Raw genomic sequence first — 24,636 nt, 5'->3', positions numbered from 1 at the left:
TTTAGTAGCAATCCATCCAAGAGCTGCCAAGATATTTCATTCTGGACTAAATTTCCCTTTTGGTGGATCAATAAAAGATTTGTTTTGGACCAAACAACTGGCAGAACTAGATTGCCATCCCATAAGCCACCCTGCCAGCATCTCCTAAAACTGAAGCCAACCGTTTAATTACATAGAGAGAGGGAAACACACACAATGACCCCACAGAGAGGGAGGGTGAACGAATATTTGCCGCTAGTTCAGCTGACATTTAAAGGAAGTATGGCGACACCAATTATGCCAATGAGGGGACATGAACTTTCCCTGCAGGCCAGAATAGGCCGACAGCGCTCTGATAGGCAAACATCCACACCTGGAAGTTGTGCGCCATATCTGAAAAGGCCTCACTGGTTACACAGGCAAATGATTTCTTTGCATGGTAGCATGTTGAAGATAACATTAGACAGCTTTCAAACGTCCGGTAAAGGTTTTACATAATATCAACTTGTGGTTGCAGCCTGTCTAAGAGGTGGAAGTCATCCGAAAATGATGCCACTGGCATAATAGAGTGTTTATTCACAGTCCTCACCCATCCAAAAATATCCATCGTAACATGTCTCGATCCGGTACGTAGGTCCTGGAGGAAGTATATCTTGAAACAAGCGGTGGGGTGACTGGCCTTGGTCTGTCTTTGTTTCAAGACAAAAGTGGGGCAGCATGAGGACACAATGGACAAGGTCAGATATTTAGGACAACATGGCTGCGTGACATGGACATATTTGTACCGTTGTCTTGGGAATGTTTACGAACAAAATACTTTCCATTATGAAGCACTGGTACATCTATATAACCACACTGTATGAAGCCTATTATGATGTTTACTGAGTCCTTCAGGTGAAGAACAAGGTTCATAAGTTTATACATCTTCCTGAGGTGTTCCATGTACCACAGAAATGCAGCTGGGTGTCACTGCATGTGTCATGATTTGTGGGGTTCGGCAGTATGTTAGCAAATATATATATAAGACACATATTTTTAAAAAAACGAGAGAGGCAGCGCGACAGACCCCCTGATTGGCTGTGTCATCAGCGTGCCTTAATAAGGAGAGCAGGACCTCAGCGGCAGGAGCACAGACTCTGTCGAGGAAGGAACACAGAGGAACGTCTGGAACATAAACACCTGCCACAGAGCCCCTGCTTCCCGTTAGCTTCTGGTGAAGAGATGGTGCTTCAAACACACAGTTCTGACACACACACACACACACACATATATACGCTGACAAACAGAACCATGCATACTTCTGGCAAATGCATTCCGATGTTGTAGCTATCAAATAAAAACGCGATACCGCTTTTGATAAGACCAGCTGTTGCCTTTCTCCCAGTCCCCGGCCTGTTCCCCTCACTTTTGGTGTTAGAAGTCACTTTCCTATCAGTCGTGCACTCATTCCACAATGCTCCTGCCAAACGCCCGAAAAACTTAAGCTCTATTCGCACTTGATAACAGCAAAACCTTCCCCTCACAAAGCAATCTACCCTTTGCCCTGTGAGTTTTCCCAGCAAATTCAACCCAGTGACACACTACGTAGAGGCCTGTATTGTCGATGGCGCTGTTTGTTTACAGTACTTAAAGAGACACACTAATGGCCGACAGATGTTAAAGATGGAGGAGCGGCGTGTTTAAAAATGATGCGACGTCCACACAAATAGACCCACCAAAGAAGAAGAAAACAGGCAAACATGCTGATATGTGGAAAGTAAGCAACAGTGATTCAGCACAGCCGCCGTACTCTCGCAACCAGAGGGAGGAAATCTTGGGGATGAAAAAAAAAAAAAGAGGAAAACTGGGGCAATATTTATAGAAGAGCTCTCCCTCTTCTTGATGATCTGTTGGCACGGAACGGATGAAACACGCACGAGGAGAAAACATCTAGCGGGGAGGAAGAGTGAGAGGATATTAACATAATACGAGACACGGGCAAGGGGATGAAACCTAAACAAAACTTGACCTGGAGGATGCTGCTGACATGAGGACGGTGAAAAGTGAAAGCGGGCTGCCCTGGCTGTGGTCGAGGTTTTTGCTTTCACCTGTCAGAACCAACTCATCCCTCACATCAACGTCTGATTCATCCCCCCCCCCACCCCTGGCCATGCGAAGATTTCCAAAAAAAGTAAACTATGCGAGACAATCCAGCGGAGGCACGCCGGGCTGCACCCTCGAGGAGATAAAGGGATAAAAATGAGATGGAGATTCGGGATGAAAAAGCACGAGCTCCCTGTCGTGCGGTAATGAATTTCTCTCTTGGCTCGTCGGCACCTGTTAATGTCCTCTGTTGTGACTGGATACGGGGATAACAATCAGCAGAGCGCCCGGACTCAGGCTAAAGCCCTCTCTCGCGGTCACGTCGAGGTCAGAGGTCGGTGGAGCGGGGTTTGCTGCTGTGGTCACATATCAAAGCGAGGCACTGCTGTAAATCCACCAGACTCTCGCAGCACACGCTGAGAGAGGGCAGCGTGGCGGAGTGACAGCGAACATGTGCGCCAATCAATAAAACACTCAGCAGTCAAGAGAGATGCAGCCGTGCATTGGCTGCCGCTCTCCTCTACACACACACACACACACACACACACACACAGCAGCCAGCCCCGATCAAAGGCTCGGCAAGGTGCGTATGCAAACAGTCACGTGTTTGCACCTGTGTACTCAATAACACCAACAATACACAAATGAGGAGGACCCCTCCTCCTCTAAACACACATGCAAAGACACCTCCTCCATCACCATGTAGTCATGCAGTAGCTGTCATCACTGTAATGTGAGCGCAGGCTCCCACCTTTATACTTCTCTCTGACGTTCTCATAAGCTTGGATGAAGTCCTGTTCCTCGGCGTTTGGAGGCAGGTAGGCGGGCTCGTACATGGCCATGCCGACTCTCTCACCCTCTTCTTCTTCTTCTTCTTCTTCTTCTTCTTCTTCTCCTCCTCCCTCGCCTCTTGTCCTTTTAGGTCAGCTTCTCCTTCTTCCCCCCTCTGGCTCTGTGCGTTTCGGATGAGTGTGAGGCAGCCCGTGCTGTCCTCTGTCTGCTCTCTCAGCTGTGTGTGAACCCTCCACAGCTCCCAACTTCATTCCACAGCCCGACACACACACACTCACACACACACACACACCCCTCCTCTTCATCCTCCTCCCAGTCTCTTCCATTACCCTCCCATAGCCTGGCTCAGACATACTAATATAAATGTCAGGCCCCTCCTCTTAAAGATACACAGACTGGAGCAGCAGGCACACACTCACACACACACACACACACACACACACACAATCACTGACACACACACACAGCCGGCTGCTTGCCAAGCACAAGCACAGCAGCAGGGAGAGCAGAGTGGCAGCATACAGTCAGGCTCTCCGGTCTCACTTCAACTGAATTAGACTGTGATGGATGGCAAACAGACTGTGGGGGACCACTGTATCACAGATACACTTCTCTTACTGTCAGACCAGTTGTACAAATGTTATTATCTTGCGTGTTATTCCATAAGATATTCAAGACTGAAATGTGTAGCTCAATGTGTTTGTTATATAAACCTCTGATCATCGATCAGCCAATAATAAAACAGCACAAGCCAGGTACAATGACAGCAGCTCAGAATCCACCAATGGAAGTAGGTTTGTTTGATTTTTAAATGTACATTCAAAAATGTGTATCATCATCATCATGGGCGTTGTTGATAAATATATCTACATTCAAAAATGTAATAAGGTGCTGGATATTGTTGCACAGAAACAGGTGAGGAAGATGTGCCTGTTTTCAGCCATGGTAGCGTTAAAAAATGTCCCTGCATTTTGACGGCTGTTCAAAGCAGCTATATATGCAAGTATGTGTATGTGAAAACATTTCAAAAAGAACTTTAAAAAATGTGTTAGAAGAAGCACGTGTTGTCATGTCATGTCTGAGACGTGTATATGCATTGTGTTGCAGAGAGATGTCTACTGGAGTTAGCATGCTATCCGGCTAGCCTCTCTCATAATCTCACTTTGTACTTCCGAGGCGGTAACAGTGAGTTAGTGTAGTGTCTAGTCTGCCCTCAGTCCAAAGTCACAGGATGAAGATGTAGTGCCTTGATAGACAAAAAGAAGAGGAAGCAACAGAGATGGAAGCAAAACAACAGTTAGCCTAACATTAGCGTTTCCACAGCTAGAGACAGCTCATGGAGAGGAAACTTACTTATAGCACCTTTAATGAGTATTGCCGACACTAATCAGCCCCCTTGATCAATGCTTAACTGATCACTTTGACTACATTTAATCACAGCTGCAGTCTTCCCTTACTAGTGACCAGTCACTAGCAAAACCAGCAAATGTTGTGTTTTGGTGCTGGTTTTGGTGCTGGTCTATACCTGCAACCCCATGGAAAGGGATAAGCGGTTCGGACAATGACATGACATGACAAAAGGTAACACCCTAATCTGGTACACATCTAGTGTCCAGAATTCTGCTGAAAGCCAGGTTTTCCTTGCCACTGTCGCTAAATGCTTGCTCATTGAGAAATACTGGGTCTCTGTAAATCAAAGGGCATTGACTACCTGCTCTATATGAAGTGTCATGAAAAAAAGTTTTCGCTGTGCTATGGTGTTATATAAAACAAAGTGGCATGAATTGTTCTCTGAACTTGTGGAGGCAAACACCTGGCATTATATCTTTGCTAAAGATATTTTCTTTTCTTGCTAATATTACTTTTCATCATGCTACATTCCTTTTTTCATTCTTACATTTCTTTTTTCATGTTATTACTTTTATTCATGCTAACATTACTTTTTTCATGTTAATATTACTTTTTTCTAGTCAATACAACTTATGCTTACGCTGCTTATTCTTTCAGACTAACCTTATTTTTTCAAGCTAACGTTACTGTTTTCATGCTAATATCACATTAGGGGTTCAAAGTAACGCTACTTTGTTCATGTTACTCTTACTTGTTTAATGTCTTTGGTGCTTCTCAGGCTTCTCATTAAAGGTTTGGGGCAGAGACACAGTCACCTACTTCCTGTTTGCTACCTCTGTGTAGTCTGGGCTATCTTTATCACTGCTACTAGCTGCTGTTTCTTCATGTGTTGTGGTAGCTGGCTATAGCAGACAGATCGTTAAGGAAATGCAGCATGGTGCAGAGTGCAACATAAAAATTTGCCACTGAACAGTGGTTGTTTTTGTTTTTTTTTTACTAGATTTCAGAGAGTTGCTTTATTTTTATTTTTTTCCATTCTCCATTTTCAAACAATTGGATAAAGATGCACATAGCAGAAGGATTCAAAAAGACTTGTCTGGTTTGTTATCAACACCAATTAAACATCACCACACTGATTCTGATTGCGTCAGTATGGTAAAGTATTATCACTACAGACCCTGCATAACCTCCATAAGTCTGATTAAATGAGAGCAGGCTGAATAACACTAAGTCATTCATTATTTTGCCTTAGGCATTATAACTTATTGTCCTATAATGGCTTAATTTAATCTCGTCTGAGCAGGAAGAAGCCAGTCGCTTAAGGAAATACTCTCATAACGAAGAAGATGTCCACCCTGTCAGTGCCGCAGTAAGACCATCCAGCTGGTAGCTGTTGTGTTCTGCGGCCAGTCGCTAAGAAAAGTCGCCTGCAGTGCGATGAATACATTCAAAGGTAGTTGCGGTGTGTGTATGTCCTTGACATCCACCAGGAACATCAACCACTGGGGCAGCCACTGAATATTCAACAGATGACTGGACCAGCCAGGCTGATGGCAGTCCAGACCAAAATAAATTATGGATAAAAAAAAGAGCTATCAGTCAAATGCACATCAAGACTGCGTTGCTCATATTAATTAAATTTAGCTGCATGATTGTTGTGCCAATGCATGATAAATCGACGAGGTACTTTAATATCAATGCAAGCTGTGAAACCTGACTAATAGCGGTGATGTTAGCAAACAACAGATAGGATCCTGTCAACTAAGAGAGAAGTACTGTGCATAGTTAGTGGCTGAAGAGAGCTATGTCGCGTTGAGGAGTTTTATGATGGCACGGCTCGTAAAAATGATGAGGCGAGTAAAGACAATATCTCCCTGCACTGTTTCCATGCCGTTTTCTGCGTAGGAGTCTGCTGCAGCACAACAGCAGAGATCTGATGTAGGAAAAGGAAAATCCCTGCAGCTCAGTCTGTCAGACGTTTCTTTGGCCAAGGCTGAACTGACATCAGCCAGGACATTTTCCTGAGAGGAAACACGATAAGTCCACTCCAAACTCCCTGTTGTTACTGCTGCTGCTGAAGTGAGAGCGTGTGGGAGTCTTTATCTTAGCGCTCACTCCAACAGGAAGTTTTACTAGCAGAGACCAGTTTGGCACACACTGAATCAGCATGTCTCCTAATAGTATTTTCAATTTTTAGTCCTTACTATTATGACTAGATTAGAACAATACAGCAGCTATTGTGATATATAGATTTTATTATAGCTTTTATAGTTTATAATAAGTAGACTTGGCACAAGAGTTAAGAAATGAGGAACAGCACTCGTTGTCCATTATATGAAGTGTGAAATATGGACACAGGTTTCAGGGTGCAGTGTGTTATTAACAGTGGTAGAAAGTAACTAAGTACACTTTCTCAAATACTGTAATCAAGTACAATTTGAGGAACATGTACAGGAAAATGTCGATGTAATGTTAAAGATAAGGATAAAAGTGTATTGATCCCAACATAAACTAACTAGCTGATAATAAACCACCCACACCAGCTTCAACATTAAACTAACTAATGTATTCGATATATTGTTCCGAAAGTATGCCATTTTGCATAATGAGAATTTTGTACTTTCATTTTATTATACACATTAAAGTGTGTTGGGAAGCACTACTACATCTGTGAAGAAATGCAGTATAAAGCTTTTTGTGTCTCCAGAGGCAGCTGCAATCTAAGCTAAGCTATGCTGCATTGTGGGTAAAGTAGGATGAAGAATGTCTGGAATAAAGAAGGTGATATCTTTGGTTCTGCTGTATCAATTTTGATCATTTGTTTTTTTCTATAATGTTTCTGTCTATAATGAGTCTAACAGTATTATAGGAGTGCAGCGCCAGACCAGTGGACTGATTTTCAAACCTGTTACCTGCATTACCCATAATGCAACGAAGGCAGGAGCCAAAAAAAGATATATCCTCCTTTTTTGCAGCAGTAAGGCAATGCAGTAGTACTCCTCAAGACCTGTAAATACACCTCTGTGTGTAATTGATGGAGTTACCTTTAAAGTAAAGATCTAAAATAAAGTCTTTAACTTATAACAGAGTATTCCTACACTGTGGTACACAATCTAAGTACTTCCTCTACCTCAGATTATACATGCAATACAAGAAGCACACGTTGAATTCTGTGCATCACCACTTTCTCACAGGTTTTGTATAAAGGCATGCACAGGAAACATTGTGTACTTTAAAGGCCCAGAGCACATAGATGGATTAATATGCTGTCGACATAACCTCCTCCCGAGGCAGTATAAACAGCTAAATGCTTACGTAGCCCTAGAAATAGGGAGAGGCAAGACAGAGGGATGACCTCAGCATGTTGACTCTGGCTTCTGACAGATAAAACTGCACAGAACTATAAAGAGAAGCCAGTAGTAGTCAGTCATGCAGCACAATAATAACATGATTCAGTGTAATGTCTAGGTTTATGTACTGAGACGTGCCTATCAAAAAGTCATGGCCATGGTCATATTTTCAGTAGCGTCCCATTTAAATATCACTGTGTCACCACTATTAAACTGCTGGCTGATATATGGGAACTAAGTGGAAGCTAAGTGGCGATATCTAAAACTAAACGTTTAGCACTTCACCCACTATTAACACTCTGACACTGGATCTGAAAACGTCATATCCTACACACACACACACACACACACACACACACACACACACACACACACACACACACACACACACACACACACACACACACACACACACACACACACACACACACACAGACACATACAGCGGGTGACACATGGCACTTACTGGATAAATCTAGCCTGGTGTCCACTCCTAAATAGCCGGACAACCAAATCTGGCCTCAGGACATCTGTTCATTTAGTGGAGCTGCATCTTTAAAAGACTCATGATCTCGAAATGTGAATGAGTATGGGACTCTGAGTGTATGTGTGAGCGTGTGAGTGTGAGAATGTTTGTGAGAAAGTGTCGTAGAGCTGAGGGTTTGTTTCCCAGATCGCGTTCAACAATGGCCAACAGGTGCACGCGGCGGCTCCAGAGTCTCGCACGTATGTTTCAGCTTATTCATGCGAGCTTTCCACATTAGAGGATCTGAATGTGTGGGTGTATGATCCAGTGCATGAACCACTCTAGCATGTGTGTATTTACACTCTTGTCTCGTGTATACATGCCGCGTTGTGTGTGTGTGTGTGTGTGTGTGTGTGTGTGTGTACACTTTGCACTTCAGCTGATACTTTGCCTGGGAGTGTTTCCAGGTGGTGATGGGAATACAGCAAACAAACTTGTGAAATTTATTGAAGAGTTCCCATGTATCCAGTATATGACAGACAGGAGTGGAATGTAATCAAGTACATTATTTCCAGTACTATACGCCAGTACAAATCTGAGGAAAGTTTTTCCATTTTATGCAGCATTTTACGTCTACTTCCCTTTACTCCAAAGTAAATATTCTACTCTTCTCTACACTGTATTTGTGCGACAGATATATATTTTCAGTTTTCATACCCATCCTGTCCAGAGAGAAGAATGTATCTCCATATTTGGTGTTTTTGATTTTTTTCTGATAAACTGAAGGATTATGTGTTCTGTTTATGAGTTGAAAAGAATCCTCTGCTTCTTCAGCTAAATAAACTCTTTATACACCTTCTTGGATTAGCAGGGAAATACTGGCTTTTTTTTTCTGAGCTCATGAAAAACACACAGCAAACTATACAAAAATATACACATCTCATTGTGTATTTCTGTATTCTTTTGGATTCATGTGTAGTACTGTTGTTTGTTGGTATCTATCCATGTTACAGAATATGATGCGTCCCTAAACACTGAACTACAGTAAAGGAGAAACAAATCATGTTGCACTTATTCTGACAGATATTACAGTTGGGATGTGATTCACGTTCAGAGGGAATGATCCTTTTTGCATCACAATTTTCATATTCACTGGAAAAAAACGTTTAAAGCTGTGTGATAGTGTGCTCTGCACCGAAAAAAACAGAAAATGTTTTGGTTTTTTTCCATCTAGAGAACTAGGCATGGAGGATATTTTACCTTTAACAAAAGAAATTGCAGATTTGGATATCGCACTTGGTCATATTCTGATTCCATTCAATATGTTGATTGTGCTGTCCTACCATTCAGTATAAAAAATCTTAAAATCTAAGTAAATCTTAAATATCATCAGTAAAATGCAACAAACACATTAATACAGCAGTAATATAAATCCCAAAACATCTAATATAAGAGCACAATTATATTTATTGCCAAATTAATGCTTTTACTTTTGGTAATTTTAAGTACATTCTGCTGATACATTAATACCTACATACTTCTACTTTGATTAAGTTTTGTATGCAGACCTTTTACTTGAAGTTAAGTATTTTTAAAGTCTGGTATTGCAACTTTTATTAAAGTAAAGGACCTGGATACTGACTTCTTCCACCACTGCTGACAGGCTAACATCAAATTAACCTTGTCAGAAAGTCTTGCTTGTCTCCTACATGACTTTTAAAGCTTCAAAAACATGACTCAACAATGATTTTGAGATAATATGCACTATAAAGATAAATACATGTAACTATCTCTCTTAATATCCACACCATGTATTGCATTCCCCAGTGGTTAAAGAAGAAGCAGTTCACAGATGGTCAGTTAACAGTGAGTTTGTTTTTTTCCAGGTATGATTCCCTCTGTTTGATATTCTAGTGGGGCCGGCTCACAGGACAAGTGACGCTGCACGGTTGGTATTATTAATGTTTTTTTCACACCACTCTGTTTTGAGAGCTGCGAGTCTTCACAAATCATGGCACATCTTTTATAGTTAAGCGTCAAGAGGCTTACTTGAAGCGCAGCTCGTCGCTGATGGAAAATGCCATGGGGGAAACAAACAAAACCTTGTGTACACGGACACAAACACACACACACACACACACACACACACACACACATACACACACACACACATACACACACTGGCAGGCAGGAGTTTAATACCATCCAACAGCTAGACTGATAGCCTGGCTTTGGAAGCTGACAAAACTCTCAACAGAAGTGTGACGGCTGTTTCTACGGGAGAATTTGCGGCTGGCTCGGGCTAAAGTGGGACTTATCCCCTGCTGGATTTTGATTGGATGGAAATTCTTTTGTCAGTAGAGACATGCTTTGAAATTCAAAGAAATCCCTCTGTGAGTTTTTTTTTTCTCCTTTATTTTCAACTTTCACACTTCATGCTTGTAATAAGATTTGTTTGGACAATAATGTTATCTGTGCTGTTGTCGGGAACAGACAGAAGACTATGATGAAGCCCGGAAACTTGAGCACTTGACATATGATCGCTACTTGTGATTTTCCAGCATGTGTTTCAGCATGGAAAGGACCTAACTAAAGACATCTCCTCACCTCCTCCGCCTTCCTCTGACTTGCACTGCTTTGTCAGTGTATCAAGTGATCATTGCCAATCGGGAGGCTTGACACATTTCTCCGTCAGTGAGCCAGGGATGAGGGCTGACTGGATACTCCTCTGGCATAGTGCAATGATGTTGCAATGTTGCTGTAACAACAGTAAAAAAATAACAGAGGGACGAGCATAGAAACAGGCCTGGCTCCCTCTTCTGGATGACAGTGTCTAATCTTAAACACTCAGATGACAGTAGTGAGAAGTTATGGTACGTTTTTCCCCCATTCTCACCTGGGTCTGTCACAGCTCATTTACAGAATTTCAAACTGATGTTGGAGGTTCAGCATTCCTCACATGATCCAGCATGTAATTGGAAAGGTCAAAACTGTGAAAAAGGGCAGAAATAAAGCTGTTCCATCTAATCAGCTCCTTCAATGGCCATAAAACGTACTGTCTGCTGAAATAAGGGCAGAGCTCCACAGCACAAGGGGCACAAGGAATACACTATGTATTCAACTATATCTGAGACGGCTGTGGGAAATGAGGCACATTTTCCAGAAGCAGGGATGACTCGAAGGCTGACCAGGCCCCTTGATAGAAAGTGCCACCTAGTGGGCAAATGGCTAACTTCTGTCTGAAGGAGGACCAATAGTCAGGTTCACTTCTCAGTATAAAGCTTGATCTGTGATTAGATGACATTTAATAAGCTACCGTCAGGTAGTTAAACCGCATAAGAGGTCCAAGAAGAGGCAGAGGCCGGCATCTGAAAGCAAAACCGTCATCACAATCGCAGCATTTACTTCACACAAGGCTCTGAGGGATATGACTGAAAACACAAAGCGGCTTTCACAGGTGAATAAATGCTAATGTAGTCAACTCTAATGCAGCCATTAGCTTTCTTTTATTGCACTATTATGACAGCCGCCCAAGGGCAAATGTCTCAGCATGTGTCTATGGAGTCACTGGTGCTGCAATTGTGTAGACATACACCACTGAAGAGGCATCTCCTCTCTGGCCATTACACAGAGCACACTGATATCATGAGGAACACCCGGCAAATGACTCACATAATTCCACGCACAGCCTGGAATATTACAAGCTACGTAGTGCAGCTGAGATACTTAATGCTCTGTTCATTGACTGACTGATCATTTCCACAGTAAATCACCACTACGTGTGTGCATGAGAGTGAGAGATAGAGAGAAAGAGTGAGAGAAAGAGAGTGAGTGTCTGTCTGCCGTCCTCTGAGTATCGTATCATAGCCTCCCCATGATGAATAATTGAGGAGCACTCTGCAGGGATGTCTGCCGTTTAAGTACAGCTCGGATTCTGAAGGCCAAACCCCCAAACACAGACACCATGGCTGTAAGGCAAGTCAATATTTGGCAAATAAAATTAAATTACCATCAACAAACTTTCTCTCTTTACATTTCTCGCGACAAATCACCCAAAAGGCAGGAGAGGAATATTTTGAAAGTTTTCACAGTTGCCTTCAGAACCACAGGGAAGCTTCCTTTAAATGATTTTCTCACAATTTCGATACAGTTGTCTGATGAAAAGACAACCGTTCAAATTAAAGGTTACCCCTCAAGAGAAGGTCAAACAGGTACATCAGCCACAAGGTGGCGTGCTGGAGCACCTGGCATGCAGCCCATCCTGGAGTGCAGTTCTCATGCATGTGCTAGTGACCTGTGACCTCTGTCCGTCCCCCTGTACTGACCCCAGAGCCACACTGTGGACAGTAAATCCTCCCTGTGAGCAGTCTGACAGCTGACTGGCTGGGCAACTTTCAACTCAGTCATTTATGAATGAGAGTACACCGGGAGCGAGCGAATAGTGTGAAGGCTGAGCCAACAAATTACACACAGCATTTATTAATGATATGGAAATGAGGGTGTTAAATCGACCAAAGCTGAGAATGGGCGTTATTTTATTACACTGTTGTAATCTGCAGATCACATGTTAATCATTTCATAATATTGAGGTTACAAAGCTCATTTCCTTATAATAATGGGTTGGTAAATGTCATTAACTTGAGGAAACAAAAGATTTCATTGGATAATGAGATAATGTATCAAAGAAAACATCTTCATGAGATTAGTTAGAGTGGACCGTGACAAACAGGCACCGCCCTGTGGTGGGATTAAGTAGTTTCAAAGCAAAGACCATTTACTGTACATGTAGTAAGGAGCAATGGCCTTCTGTTGTCTTGTGATGAGAGGTTGATAAAATCTAATCATATCGAGACCAGCATCACGTCATCTACACTGTCTAAATAGAGAACGCTGGATTTTCTATCAAGGAGTCATCAGAGGAGTGGTGAGACAGAAACAGTAATTAATGCTGGTAATACGTCTTGATAGATTCATCTCATCGGGTCCACATGAAGCCACTCCATTCCTATTTACAACTTCCTAATGTCATGGCGAGGTAATAAGATCTGAGGGTATTTATTTCAGTGACGCCATCGCTTAACACCAGCTCTCAATCTCATCTTTCATTTCCTTTCATTCTCCATTCCCACCGGTGATTAGAAACGTGTCTAAGCTGCTCTAATAGGTCATTAAAAAAAGATAAATGTAATTTGAAAGCTAATCTAGAGGTCTGCAAAGCTGTCATGTAACTCAATGACCACTGACAACACATTAAGGAAAGGACATCTGTCCCATATTGCCCAGCCTCAATTTACAGGTTAACATATAGAATGGATTTTCTCAACCAATGAAGGAACTTCTTTCTATCACTGTATGACTTAGAGCAACACAAAATGGATTAAAGCGATTGTGACCACCAAAGCAAAGATTTACTGTTCTGAACACTGGGAAAATACTTTAAATGCACATCTTGCCTTTTTACTTTCTCAGTTTTCTTTGCTGCAGGGACTGATTTCAGTCACAGATGGAACAGTGTAAGCGGGTCTCAAAGGAATAGTTTGACATTTTGGGAAGTACATTTGCTTTCTTGCCCATCACAAAAACCAGGTGCGAAAAAAAGATTATTCTTGTTGCTTTTCAACATCTTGGTCAAGACTATAGGAACCCACAATGCCCAACCAAGAAATAATCCAGCACGTAACTCTACCTAAAACCACATTTCTTTTTTGTTTTACATTGTGTTTTTTCCAAAGAATAAACAAAGTGTTCAGTGCTCACTGTTAATTTCCAATATGGCAGCTGGAACAAAGAAACAGGGCCTTGTTTATAGCTTGATGCTCATGCATTTTAGCATTTTTTTAGCTCTGAAGAAGTTCCATAAATCAGAATACTCAGAAGGTGCGACACAGCTGAAGAGCCAGAGAAAGAGTGCAGCGCTGCCTCACAGCAGGTCATCACTGACCACAACTGTGCACAGTCCTCTTCTGATTCCCCTCCAGCACATGCTCGTCTATATACAGTCGGGGATTCTGCAACAGCCAGTTAGTCAGTCAGCAGAGCCGACAACAAAAGCTGAGCCTCGCCCATGGGTGCTGACACAGCCTGCCCTGGCCTTCTGATGGATAGAGGAAGAGCAGTGCAGGATGTGGACGCAGGCCTATTGTAGCTGCCGAAGTTATCCAAACTTCCCCTTACGCCGGCAGGAGCACGGCAGATCAAAACAAACCCGATCAAAGACTTGTGCTAAAAACTGAAAATCTGCATGTTACAACACAGAGGGGGAGCACTGTACATCACATTTCTGTACTGCAGTGATAAAGACTGAGGTCACATTCCGAAGCATGTTTTTCATTCGTCCCAATGACTGATTATCTCCATCTTAAATTTCCAGCCATCGCTTTGTCTTCTGATAGTACAGGTGTGGGGCTGTCATGCCTTTCCACACTAATTATACATTCTAATCACCTGTTGATTATTTTCTCGATTAAATGATTAATTGCTTGGTCAACAGAATGTCAGAAACAGGTGAAAAATATCAATGTCCCCCAAAGTCCAAGATGGTGTCCTCCAATGTCTTGTTTTGTAATTTAATAGCTGACAATTCATCAATTAATCATTGCAGCTCTATTACCTTTTCTGACTAAACATTCAGTCATCTTTTTAGAATTCATGCAATAAACTTATACTAATTTATCCACGAAAAGCCAATATTGGCTGATGAATAACATCCTGAGTTTTCAACTGCTTTTCAACTAACTTTTCTACTGTTCTAAAGAGTTCACTTGGTCATAATAGTCATGTCGCTCAGGATTCAGATATCAAATGACAAGTACATGATTATTTCATTGCTACAAGTCATAGAGGTGCTGATGATGGTGTGATAATTTCATATAATAAGGATCCTGATGATTATGACCTGGCGTCTCTGATGAACTCATGTTGAGTTTGTTTAACATAAAGCATTCACTGACCATGACCTGTGTAGATGTGGCTAACACTTCACACAATAAGCACATCACAGCGATGGGACTGCCAGCCATACTGTAAATAAATAATGTCTTTCCAGCATCCCTACAGTGGAACTGGACAGGATCCCAGCCTATTGTCTGAGCAAAAAGAACAACACCTCACATGTGGAAAACTACTGTTTCACGCTGCCTTCCGTGCCTTAGTGAATATCCTGTTCAGCTGGCAAAACCCATTATCAGTCTGCAGGGGAAATACAGTGCATACCTTACAAACTGTATGTAAGTATCAAAAAGTTACGTTTGGTTTCCTTTGTGCTTATAAAATCACTTAGAACCCAAGTTCAACTGTTCCATAGTGACATGACATATAAGGCTGCACTGGATAGGTCAAGACAACCTGAACTACAGAGGAAGGTTACAATAGAAAAGAGTTTCCCAGCATACCATTAACAGCAATTGACCCTCTTCCCTACCACCATTGGGCAAACCCAGAAATGCACATTTACACCAAAAAACAAATACCGGTATGAATTTGTGACTTGTGGAGTTCAGCAGTCAGTATCTCCATCCGAGCTCTTTACAAGTTGATGTCATCCTGTCTGACAAGTTCTACCCATGATGCAAACAAGGACATTCCCACAGAGGACAATGGGCCCTGACGTAATTAACAAATGCATTTTCAATTGCTTTTCATCAGAGCAAACATTATGAATAATGTCCTTGATTCTCTGTGGATTTTCAGAGGGATGAACAGTCTGGTTTCCACTGCAGTCGGGGCGACACAACACCCACTGTCTGGTACATGTGTGAAACTAGTCTCAAAATACACTCCACTTCAGTCCAATGAAATAACTTGTTTGCCTTCATTTCGTTCAAAGATACCTGCTCAGATTCCCAATAGTGTGGAATATTCAGTAATCTAAAAATAAACTTAACCACTAAACTGTTGAACACTGAAGCCACGTCTAAGGCCTGGTCACGTCAGTGTCTGGTAACAGTGAGCACTTGTATGAAATGTTAACATGTGCGAGAGTAACGCTGCAGTTCTTATGGTCGTCTTACCTGCAATGCGAATCACAGCTCGCTCTGCTGGATCCAGGACCTCCCCTGAGGCTGACTTGGAGCGTTTGATCCTCTGGTGTTTGGACAGGTTCCATGGAAGGGTGTCTCCAGGACAGGGGACACTGTTCTCCTCTCCATAGCTCTCCTCCTGTGGGGCTCGATCCCTGCGTCTGTCCTTGCGCGTTGCCATCACCTACCTTTGGGAGAGGTTTAAAAAATAGAGTTCCCCATCGATTATTTCAGTGAGAAGGTGTGCAGAAAAGAAGCAGAACACATGCCATGGACACAGAGAGGGCTTTTAGATTATGTAGATCCATACAAGACCATATATATATATATATATATATATATATATATATATATATATATAGTGATGATTACTTGCAGACTGGTTCCTTTCTCATGCCGCAGAGTCATCTTCCAGAAAGGAAAAGAAAACATCATAAAAAAAGGGACAATTGTCAAGCTTGTTTAACTTGTTATCATGAAGAGCAGCAGTTTCCCTGCCAGGACTAATCATCAGGCATCCAAGGCCTCCAAAACTAACCACTCAACAACCTCTAGCCAAAATCTCCAACTACGCACCAGGCTAATTATTAAGCCACTGAGTGTTTTTAATGTAAAGGACAAGGACCAAAGAGGTAAAGACAGACAGCGAAGCTTTACTAAAGCAGTAGCTGTTGTGTCAGGGTTCATCTCTTGCATGCTGTGACCACAACTGCCAAATGTTTAACTGCCATTTAAATGTGTACCGAGATAAAAGTCAAAACACTTGATTCTAGAGGGCCATAAAATGCAAAAACGCAGGGTTAAACACACAGGACTTTGTGAGATATGCCCAGATGCATGTGGAGATGCCTGCAGGGAGGAGGCTCCCTGACTGTGATAACAGCATATATGGACCTTCACCTGCAAAATACAAGATGTTACATTGCACCTCCACAGTTTATTTTGCTCCGCTCATGTGGACTTCAGTCATGGAGGAGAGATGAGTTAAATAAAACACCAGCGCTACTGATTGGGTAGTGCCTCAGACACACTCACCGAACAAGAGAACGCATAAAAGCAAATCATCGATCAATCCAGAAACCGTAACAAATCAATAAGCCAGTTTTTTCAGATTGATCTTGCCACTGTTGTGTTATGCTCATAGGGGCTAATTTAGTGTTGAGCAGTCAGCTTCAAGTAGAGATGTGGAGTGACATCACTTGACAAGAATTTATCAGATTTCCCACAGCTCTCTCTGGAGCCACAAAGGCTTCATACAGCGTTTGCCACATATGCAGTGGCACCACCCTATCAAGTGTAAACACTGATGAGTAAAAGTGGTGGACTTGCCCTTTAAGATACCACTGCATACTGTAGATAAAACGTAACAAAATGTATGTTTGTGTTGTACATCCCTGTCCTACACTGGATGACAGAGTGTATACCTGCTTTACGTTGCTGACAATCACCAGCCATAGGTTGTCTTTTGAGCAGACACTCAGTCCTGGACCTTTGCCTTTAGGTTAAATATTTACTAGTGAGGTGCAGAGCCAGTTATAAATGGTGGCAAAGCTGAATAGAAATCATCTGCCTCATTGTGAAATGTCACAGCTCACTACGCATGACATCATAGTCGGCTTATTCCCAATTAAATGTTTCACACTGAATGCTGCCTGTCCTGCTGAGGGGAAATAAATCTTCCATAAAACTGTTCCTGTTTGCAGGTAGAAACCCAACAGTGGCTGATATCAAGGAAACTATATGATCCAAATTGACTGAAGAGGTGTTTCCTGGAAGACTCGGTGACATGACACCTCCTGTCACTTCCCAACACGATCATGATCACCGGACTGCCTGTCAGGATAAATATTCCAAGAGAGCATCAGAGGCCGAGGTGGCAGCGGCTTGGAAAATGTATGTGTTATTTTGAATAATCTGAGAAATCCTTCTGTAGCCTGTGTTGTGTCTTTGGCACACCCACTGTAAGAGATAACCCCGCTTTCAAGGCCCTATTACAGTAGGTGACAGCCCGACAGTAACATGCCCTTACACTGTCATAGCTGACCTGAGCTCAGAGTTCACTGCCTCGTGAAGTTATCACACCATGCATGTAAATGGTCTGGCAGTCCAGCTGGCACTGGACGAGGATGTCATCATGAAACAGAAACACGGACAGGCAGGAAATCATTTAATTGGAGCTATTTCAGTCGTTTGTTGTTTTTGCATGACACCACATTAAACATTGTTTCTGGAGCAATGATGTGCACTGTTTACCTTTGACACTCATCCTAACCATTGAAGGTAAACACCGTCTAACTACAAGGCAGCACACACCTCCAAACTGAATGTGATGATTTGATCATCCTTTTCCGTCTGTATTCAACTGACTACGACACAAAGACGAGATATTTAATGCCCAAAAACTGATAGGGGTTGTATTTTAAAGCTCACCTGTCAACACCTCACTTTCCTGTCCTTAAATCTGAGATCCATCCCAGCCTTTACTCTGTGGTGAGGCGCCTCATCAGCTTGCCTTGTGGTCACACTGCATTACAGACCACACAGGAATTAATGGCCAATGCTGACAGATTACAGTAAAAGCCTTTTCGACTAACTGGCCCATAAATTCTCCAGTGTCAAGAGTCTGAGATCTCATTACTGGCAGTACTGTAGGCCCACCTACCCCTCAGTGTGGTAAGATTGAACCCCAGATACCTGTCCTGGGATGATGCTGACAGTAATACGGACAGGAGTGACAGCTTCGGCATGATTGGAACAAGTTATTCTCTGAAAATTGTCATTTAAACTATGTAGGATTGTGCTGGGCACCTTAAAGACTCCACTGGCTGGATGCACCTGCAACGCACCAACGTGCGAATGATGGGATGACTCAGTAAGGCGAGGGAACACTACAGGACACCCTCCGTTCGCTCGAACCCCATGCACACACGGTAGCAGTGAGAACTTGTGTTGTCTTACCTTGCTGCTGTGCTGGATCGGTGCGTCAGGCAGCCATGAACGCGTGTGCCAGCGCGTCAGTCTGCGTCCTGCAGGTTATCGCCAACCAAAACAAATAAAGTCCCAGAAAGCCCGTGTGTGTGTGTGTGTGTTGTGGGTGTGTTCGTGTGTGACAGCGCGTCGTCTGCATGTGTGTGCCGGTAAACGTTGCGATAGCCACTCCTTTGACAGGAGGCAGGGCTGGAGGAGGCTGAGGAGAAAGAGACGACCCGCCGTGCGGAATCCGCAGTCATCTGTGATGCTCCCCTCGCCCCGCTCGCTCCCGTTTCTCACCCGACACCTCTGAACGCGAAGGTCGGCGATCATTCATGCATCCGGTCGCCGACACAAACACTGCTTCGGATCGTCATGACTGCGGAGAGAGGAGGTGGGCGGGCAGTCCTCGCCGCCGGGACGCTCGGTCCTCACCGCGGAGCTGCTGTGGAGCCTCGGCGACGGTCGAGAGCGATTAACGGCGGCGTCTGTCCAGCAGCAGCAGCAGCAGCAGCAGCAGCAGCAGCAGGGTCTCTGCTGCGGTGAAAAGCTGCATCACTCACTGCTCGATTAGTTTGCCTGGCTGTCCCGGGCTGTGCAGTGGAGTTTAATCAGATTAATCTTTTAAGCTATTTCATGAAGAACTCACGTTAACAAATATAAGGTGACACAAACGCACGATCCAGTCACCGTTCACCATTACTCCTGTACTGGGAAACATTACTTAATCAGTGTTGTTAATGTGTCAGCCAAAAAGGGCCAGAGGGGAAATCCTATTGCAAGATTATGATCGCCATAGGATTGCACCACAAAGCCAGCATAAGCCTGAATCAGCATTTATTCCTGCCTTATGCTGTGTCATGTTCATATACAGCATAAAGTCCTTGTAGATTTTTGGAAAGAGTGTACACAGCAACTCCTGAACCATGTATTTAAATTCACAATCGCCAATTTGTAAGGCCAGTTTTGAGACTGGCTTGATTTCATCCCTAAATTTCAAAAGTAGCGTCTGAATTTAGAGGAGTAGGCTGTACACATCTCTGTCATTTCATTGTCTTTCAGTGTCTTTAATGCATGGGATTAATGGGACAATTTTGCTAACTAGTAGCCAGAAAGACAAAGCTAAACACCAGAGTTAGCATTCAAGCTAACAAGCTAGATTTAGCAACAAGCTACGTAGCTCAACTACAACTTCGTATGGCAATAGGCGCTACTGAATATTACTGTAACTGCGCCACCATAGCCTTGTGGTTAAAACATAGAATGAAACATATATCAAGCAGCTAACTCTGCGTTGCTCTTGAGTCCTTACGAATCCCGCAGCTCTCTCCACCTCTGAAATGATGCTCTAATATTTATCCTACTTTTTTCTCAGTCTCAGTCCAATTCTTTCTTTTCACGCTGCTTTTCTTTATCAGTCTCCTTATTTCTTCTTTTTGAAGAGGGCAATGGTGGGGCATTTTTCGGCTCTATTGTTGCTGTCTGTTCTCTGCCATTGTTTCACATCACAGTTTGGGCTTGAGCTTGAAGGTATCTGGCCAGGTAAGAGCAGGCACTGGGCTTGCTCGGGGGAGGGGCACTGCCTAGAGGTAAGATCGGGCCTAAAAAATCCAGCCCGACCCGACCCAGGCCCGCAGGCATTAAAGCCCGACCCAGCCCGAGCCCGACCAATTAACTTGATTTGCAGGCCCGAGCCCGAAGCAAACCCGAAATTTCAAGATTACGTTCACGAAATGTCCGCAAAGCCGTGCGCAAATCGTGCTCTTGCTCTGCGCCTCCTGTTTAGTAGTAGTTATATAGCAATTACCTTACAGCGCCGCCTTCTCTGTTTTATCCAAATTATTTATTTACAACAAGTATTCCTTAGTTTAGTATCCACACATCGTTTTAGTATACATTTTTATAAACATATATTTATTTAAAAAAAAAGTCAGCGAGAGAGAAGCCCGAGCCCGACCCGACCCGAACGTAATGATTGACATTTTAGGCCCGACCCGACCCGAATTTCGGGCTGGGTCGGGCTCGGGCTCGGGCTCGGGCTAAAGATCTTACCTCTAGCACTGCCCATAGGCACTGCATGAGGGAGGGGGGCTGAGAATGATTGACATTTCTCAGACACTCCCCTTGGCTCTTATTGGTTGTGTTGATCTGGGAGTGGTGGATTCTTGCAAATCAAATTACGGCCACTGGGTGGAGCCACAGACAGCTGACCTGTATCTTATTCTACTGTCAGATCATAATGACAATTTTAGCAAATATAACAAAAAAAATAGTTACGGGCTAAAACTTTAAGTCAAAGGGTATTCAGTGCTCAGTTGTGATTTTAAAAGTAACTAGGTAGATAACATGGTGTAATCCATAAAGTAAAATTACAGATTTAAAAAAATACTAAGAAAAAGTACTCGAAAATGACTTAATTAGAGTAATTTGAATAGTTCTAATTAGTAACTTAAGTACCACCATCTATTTCTGCATCTGGATCCATGGCAAGTTTACTGGGTTCTGTTATCGGCCGAGACCCATCCTTAATCCAAGTTCTGTGGAATTATGGTCAGTAGTGTTTGTGTAATCCTACTGATAAATAGGTAATTTCCCAATATTTTATCCAAAAGAAAAGCAAAATACTGTCTAAACAACTGCTCCGGACTCTTCAGGGACAACTCATCACTGAGAAACACTGAGCTGTTTTGGCGAGTTGCACCTAGTTGCCCCTCAACCAGTTATAACAATAAGATGCTACTCAAATATTAATGCATCAGTAACAATCTAATAATGTCGTGAATTATAATGATCAGTCAAAAGGGCCATTCGTTTGCAGTTGTACCTTTAAACTGGATCCTTAACATACATTTGCTGATAATATTTCTACTTTTAACAGAGTGTCTTTGCTTCTTCCAGCCCTGCTGCTCTCTTCTGTGTGCCCGCTCACCTCTGCTCATCAAGGAGAAACTCAATTATCTTGTCAGTGACAAATGTTTCACTTTCCCCTCACAGCCAGATGTGTACAGCTCAGTACTGTACATCAGTGACCTGGAAAGGGCACAGAGCCGATGACCTTCAGATGCCACAGTGCTAGAAGGTATAAATTACATCAGTGAGCATGGTGAACTGTCCTGATACTTTAAAATTGGATGAATTTAAAGCTTAATATCTTCACTTGACAACAATACAGTTTCACTGAGGCTATGCACAGTACCCTTTTATCTCATGGGTATATAATAGAGGTTACAGTTCTTTAGTTTCTGATAATAATGAGAAAAATTGGGCTGACATAAGACACTAAGTGTACATGAGTGATGGAAAGACGTTTCCAGTCTTTTTCAAGAGATGACACTGACTTCCTCACAGCACAAAAGGCTCAGTAAACCTCTCTGTTACAGCTCCCATCACAAAGACCACAGAGCTAAATGCACCCAAGACATTTCCATTGTTACCCAGAAGATGGCTGACCTTGCTTTACAGAGCTGAAATCGGTATTATGCCAGTTGTTATGGATGGGTGAAAAAAAAAATGGCCCACTTTTCAGTGCAGCATCTGCACCTGAAGCTGTCTGGCTGTATGAGAACAAATGAGGCAGCACAGGGGCTACATGTGCTGTTAACAACAGGCACAGAGCTGGTTACACCGAAAAAGATGCTTTTTCAACAAACTCCTTTGGTTATTAAATATGAATGAGGACTCGTACTGTAGAGCAGGTGTTTTTATGGATCTTGTATTACAGTCCCAAAGCTCCAGGGGTCTGACGTGACGTCACTTTTATAAACTTTTACTTTCACTTTCTGCACTTTCTGTTCTACTGCTGTGGCGTAGATCCCCGGCTGCAGGTAAAGGAACAGGTGTTTTAAGTGTTCGACTCGTTCACACAATCTGTCCTAGTCTTAAGTTTGAGTAGAAACAGCCACAAGTCACCTCTCATGACTATAAACACACAAGTGGGTTTTTAAGTCGGACGAAGGACCTGAAAACAGCCGTCATTACGAACACCACCGGCTGTACTGATATTGTGTTTGGGAGAGGAAACTGTATGGAAAGGGGTTGTGGTTATGAGTAGAAGTTGAGTTAGTAGGTCGTCAGGAGCTGCTCTCCCGCTGTCAGAGCCACCGAGTGCGGCTTTGCTGCCGCCGAAGAACAGTAGCTTGTGTCTGTGAACAATCTGTATGTCTGTATACTAATGCTACTAGGACTGATGTGGAGACAGTGCGGCAGTCAGAGGGGGTGTCACAGCTTTTTTGAGGCTCAGTAGGTTTTTCACAAAGACAATGGACACTACAAATAAAGGTGGACAGTCCCCCAACAGGAGAGAGTCTGCAGTTTCACACTTTTACACAGTTTTTCACACTTTTATGATATCTTTTTATGCAGATTTGTACACTTAGAGCACATCCCAAGGCTCCAAACTGTTCAATTTAGTATGGAGTGAAAGTATGCTTTCTGCAACATGAACCCACCGCAGGGGTCAAGGGTCTTTTCTGCTAAACAACCAGGGAATTGTGTTTAAAATGATGGCTACGTCTGCAAACATCGTACAGAAAGTAAATGAATAAGCAAAAACACGTAGCTCAAGTGCATCCCAAGGATTGTTCTGTCCAGAAATGCAAACAAGAATTTGCTAAACTAGAAAGCCAGCCTAAAAGTAGAAGACAAGGAAAGTGTTTGCTTGATGTATTAGGAAGGTGTGTCTTACTGGTTATGTAAAAAGTGCTTTCACACATACATTTAGTGACTCTTTGCCTGACAAAAAAGTCACCACGGTTGCAGATAGATTTGTTTTTATGTGTGCAAAAATGACAAAATGTCCACTGTGTCCGCACAAAATAAAGGTGATTTATTACTTACAGCAGGTTGGCTGTCCAGTGCCATACAACACCATGTGTAACATTCATTTTGCAGTCACTGCCACACAGTTTGCCTCTTCCTGGTCTGCAGCACCTGTGTGAAGTGACCCTTGTAGCATTACATGACCTCTGCCTCCCTGACAGCGGCACAGTGGTGAAACATTTACAGAACAAAACAAAATATTAACAAAAATGGTTCAGACTACAGAGGCAATTCATCTTCTGACACCTTGGCAGCTATTGTATAAGCCATGTGCCAGTGGTACAGTCTGACATATGAGCTAGGATAAATACCATTAGATTACTATAGAACCTATAAATTGTATTTTTCAGACATTTCAGTTTGCCATAGAGGTGAAATGTAAGCGCAAAGTGAGGCAAAACTTGCAAACTTGTCTGTTTATTATTTATCCATCCATGATGAACTTAATAAACATGTTTTTGAGGTTTTTTGATGTTTTTTTTTTAGGTAATGTTACTTTCTCCATTTGTACACATCCACTGACTAACCAAATCACTAAACCTGTCAGGTTACTATCACAGCACACAGGACAACGTGATGTGGATCAGAACATTAAGAGATCTGATTTTTAGCTTCATTAGTGAACGTAAACAGCATGCTAATTCAGATTACCGGGTGATGTGTTCTGGATGTAGGCAATAGGCAATAAGGCCAATATAAGATATTATCAAATATTGCAATATTTGCTGCCATATGCATTTTTTTTTTACAACATCTAACAGCTGTTTTGTCATTTCAGGGCTTTTATTTTCCAAAGAAAATGCATACTGAG

At 42.7% G+C, this 24,636-nt stretch overlaps 1 protein-coding gene across 3 annotated transcripts in view; it reads right to left on the bottom strand.

Moving 5' to 3' along the window:
• LOC119006805 (plectin-like) overlaps nt 1-19,511 on the bottom strand; it is a 135,804-nt gene extending 116,293 nt beyond the window's left edge. For 2 of the 3 annotated variants that reach the window (XM_037075903.1, XM_037075905.1), the window contains exons 1-2: nt 18,996-19,510; nt 16,029-16,225 (exon numbers count right to left, since the gene is read on the bottom strand). In XM_037075903.1, coding sequence (XP_036931798.1) covers nt 16,029-16,218 — 190 coding nt within the window. In that variant the 5' untranslated portion in view covers nt 16,219-16,225; nt 18,996-19,510. Of the gene's footprint in view, nt 1-16,028; nt 16,226-18,995 lie in introns of all 3 variants that reach the window. The other variant, XM_037075902.1, reaches the window with a different exon arrangement.
• Between the last annotated feature and the right edge of the window lie 5,125 nt (nt 19,512-24,636).

Source organism: Acanthopagrus latus, chromosome 17, assembly GCF_904848185.1.
Source record: "Acanthopagrus latus isolate v.2019 chromosome 17, fAcaLat1.1, whole genome shotgun sequence".
Lineage (NCBI taxonomy): Eukaryota > Metazoa > Chordata > Actinopteri > Spariformes > Sparidae > Acanthopagrus > Acanthopagrus latus.
This window is presented reverse-complemented; position numbering and strand designations above follow the sequence as displayed.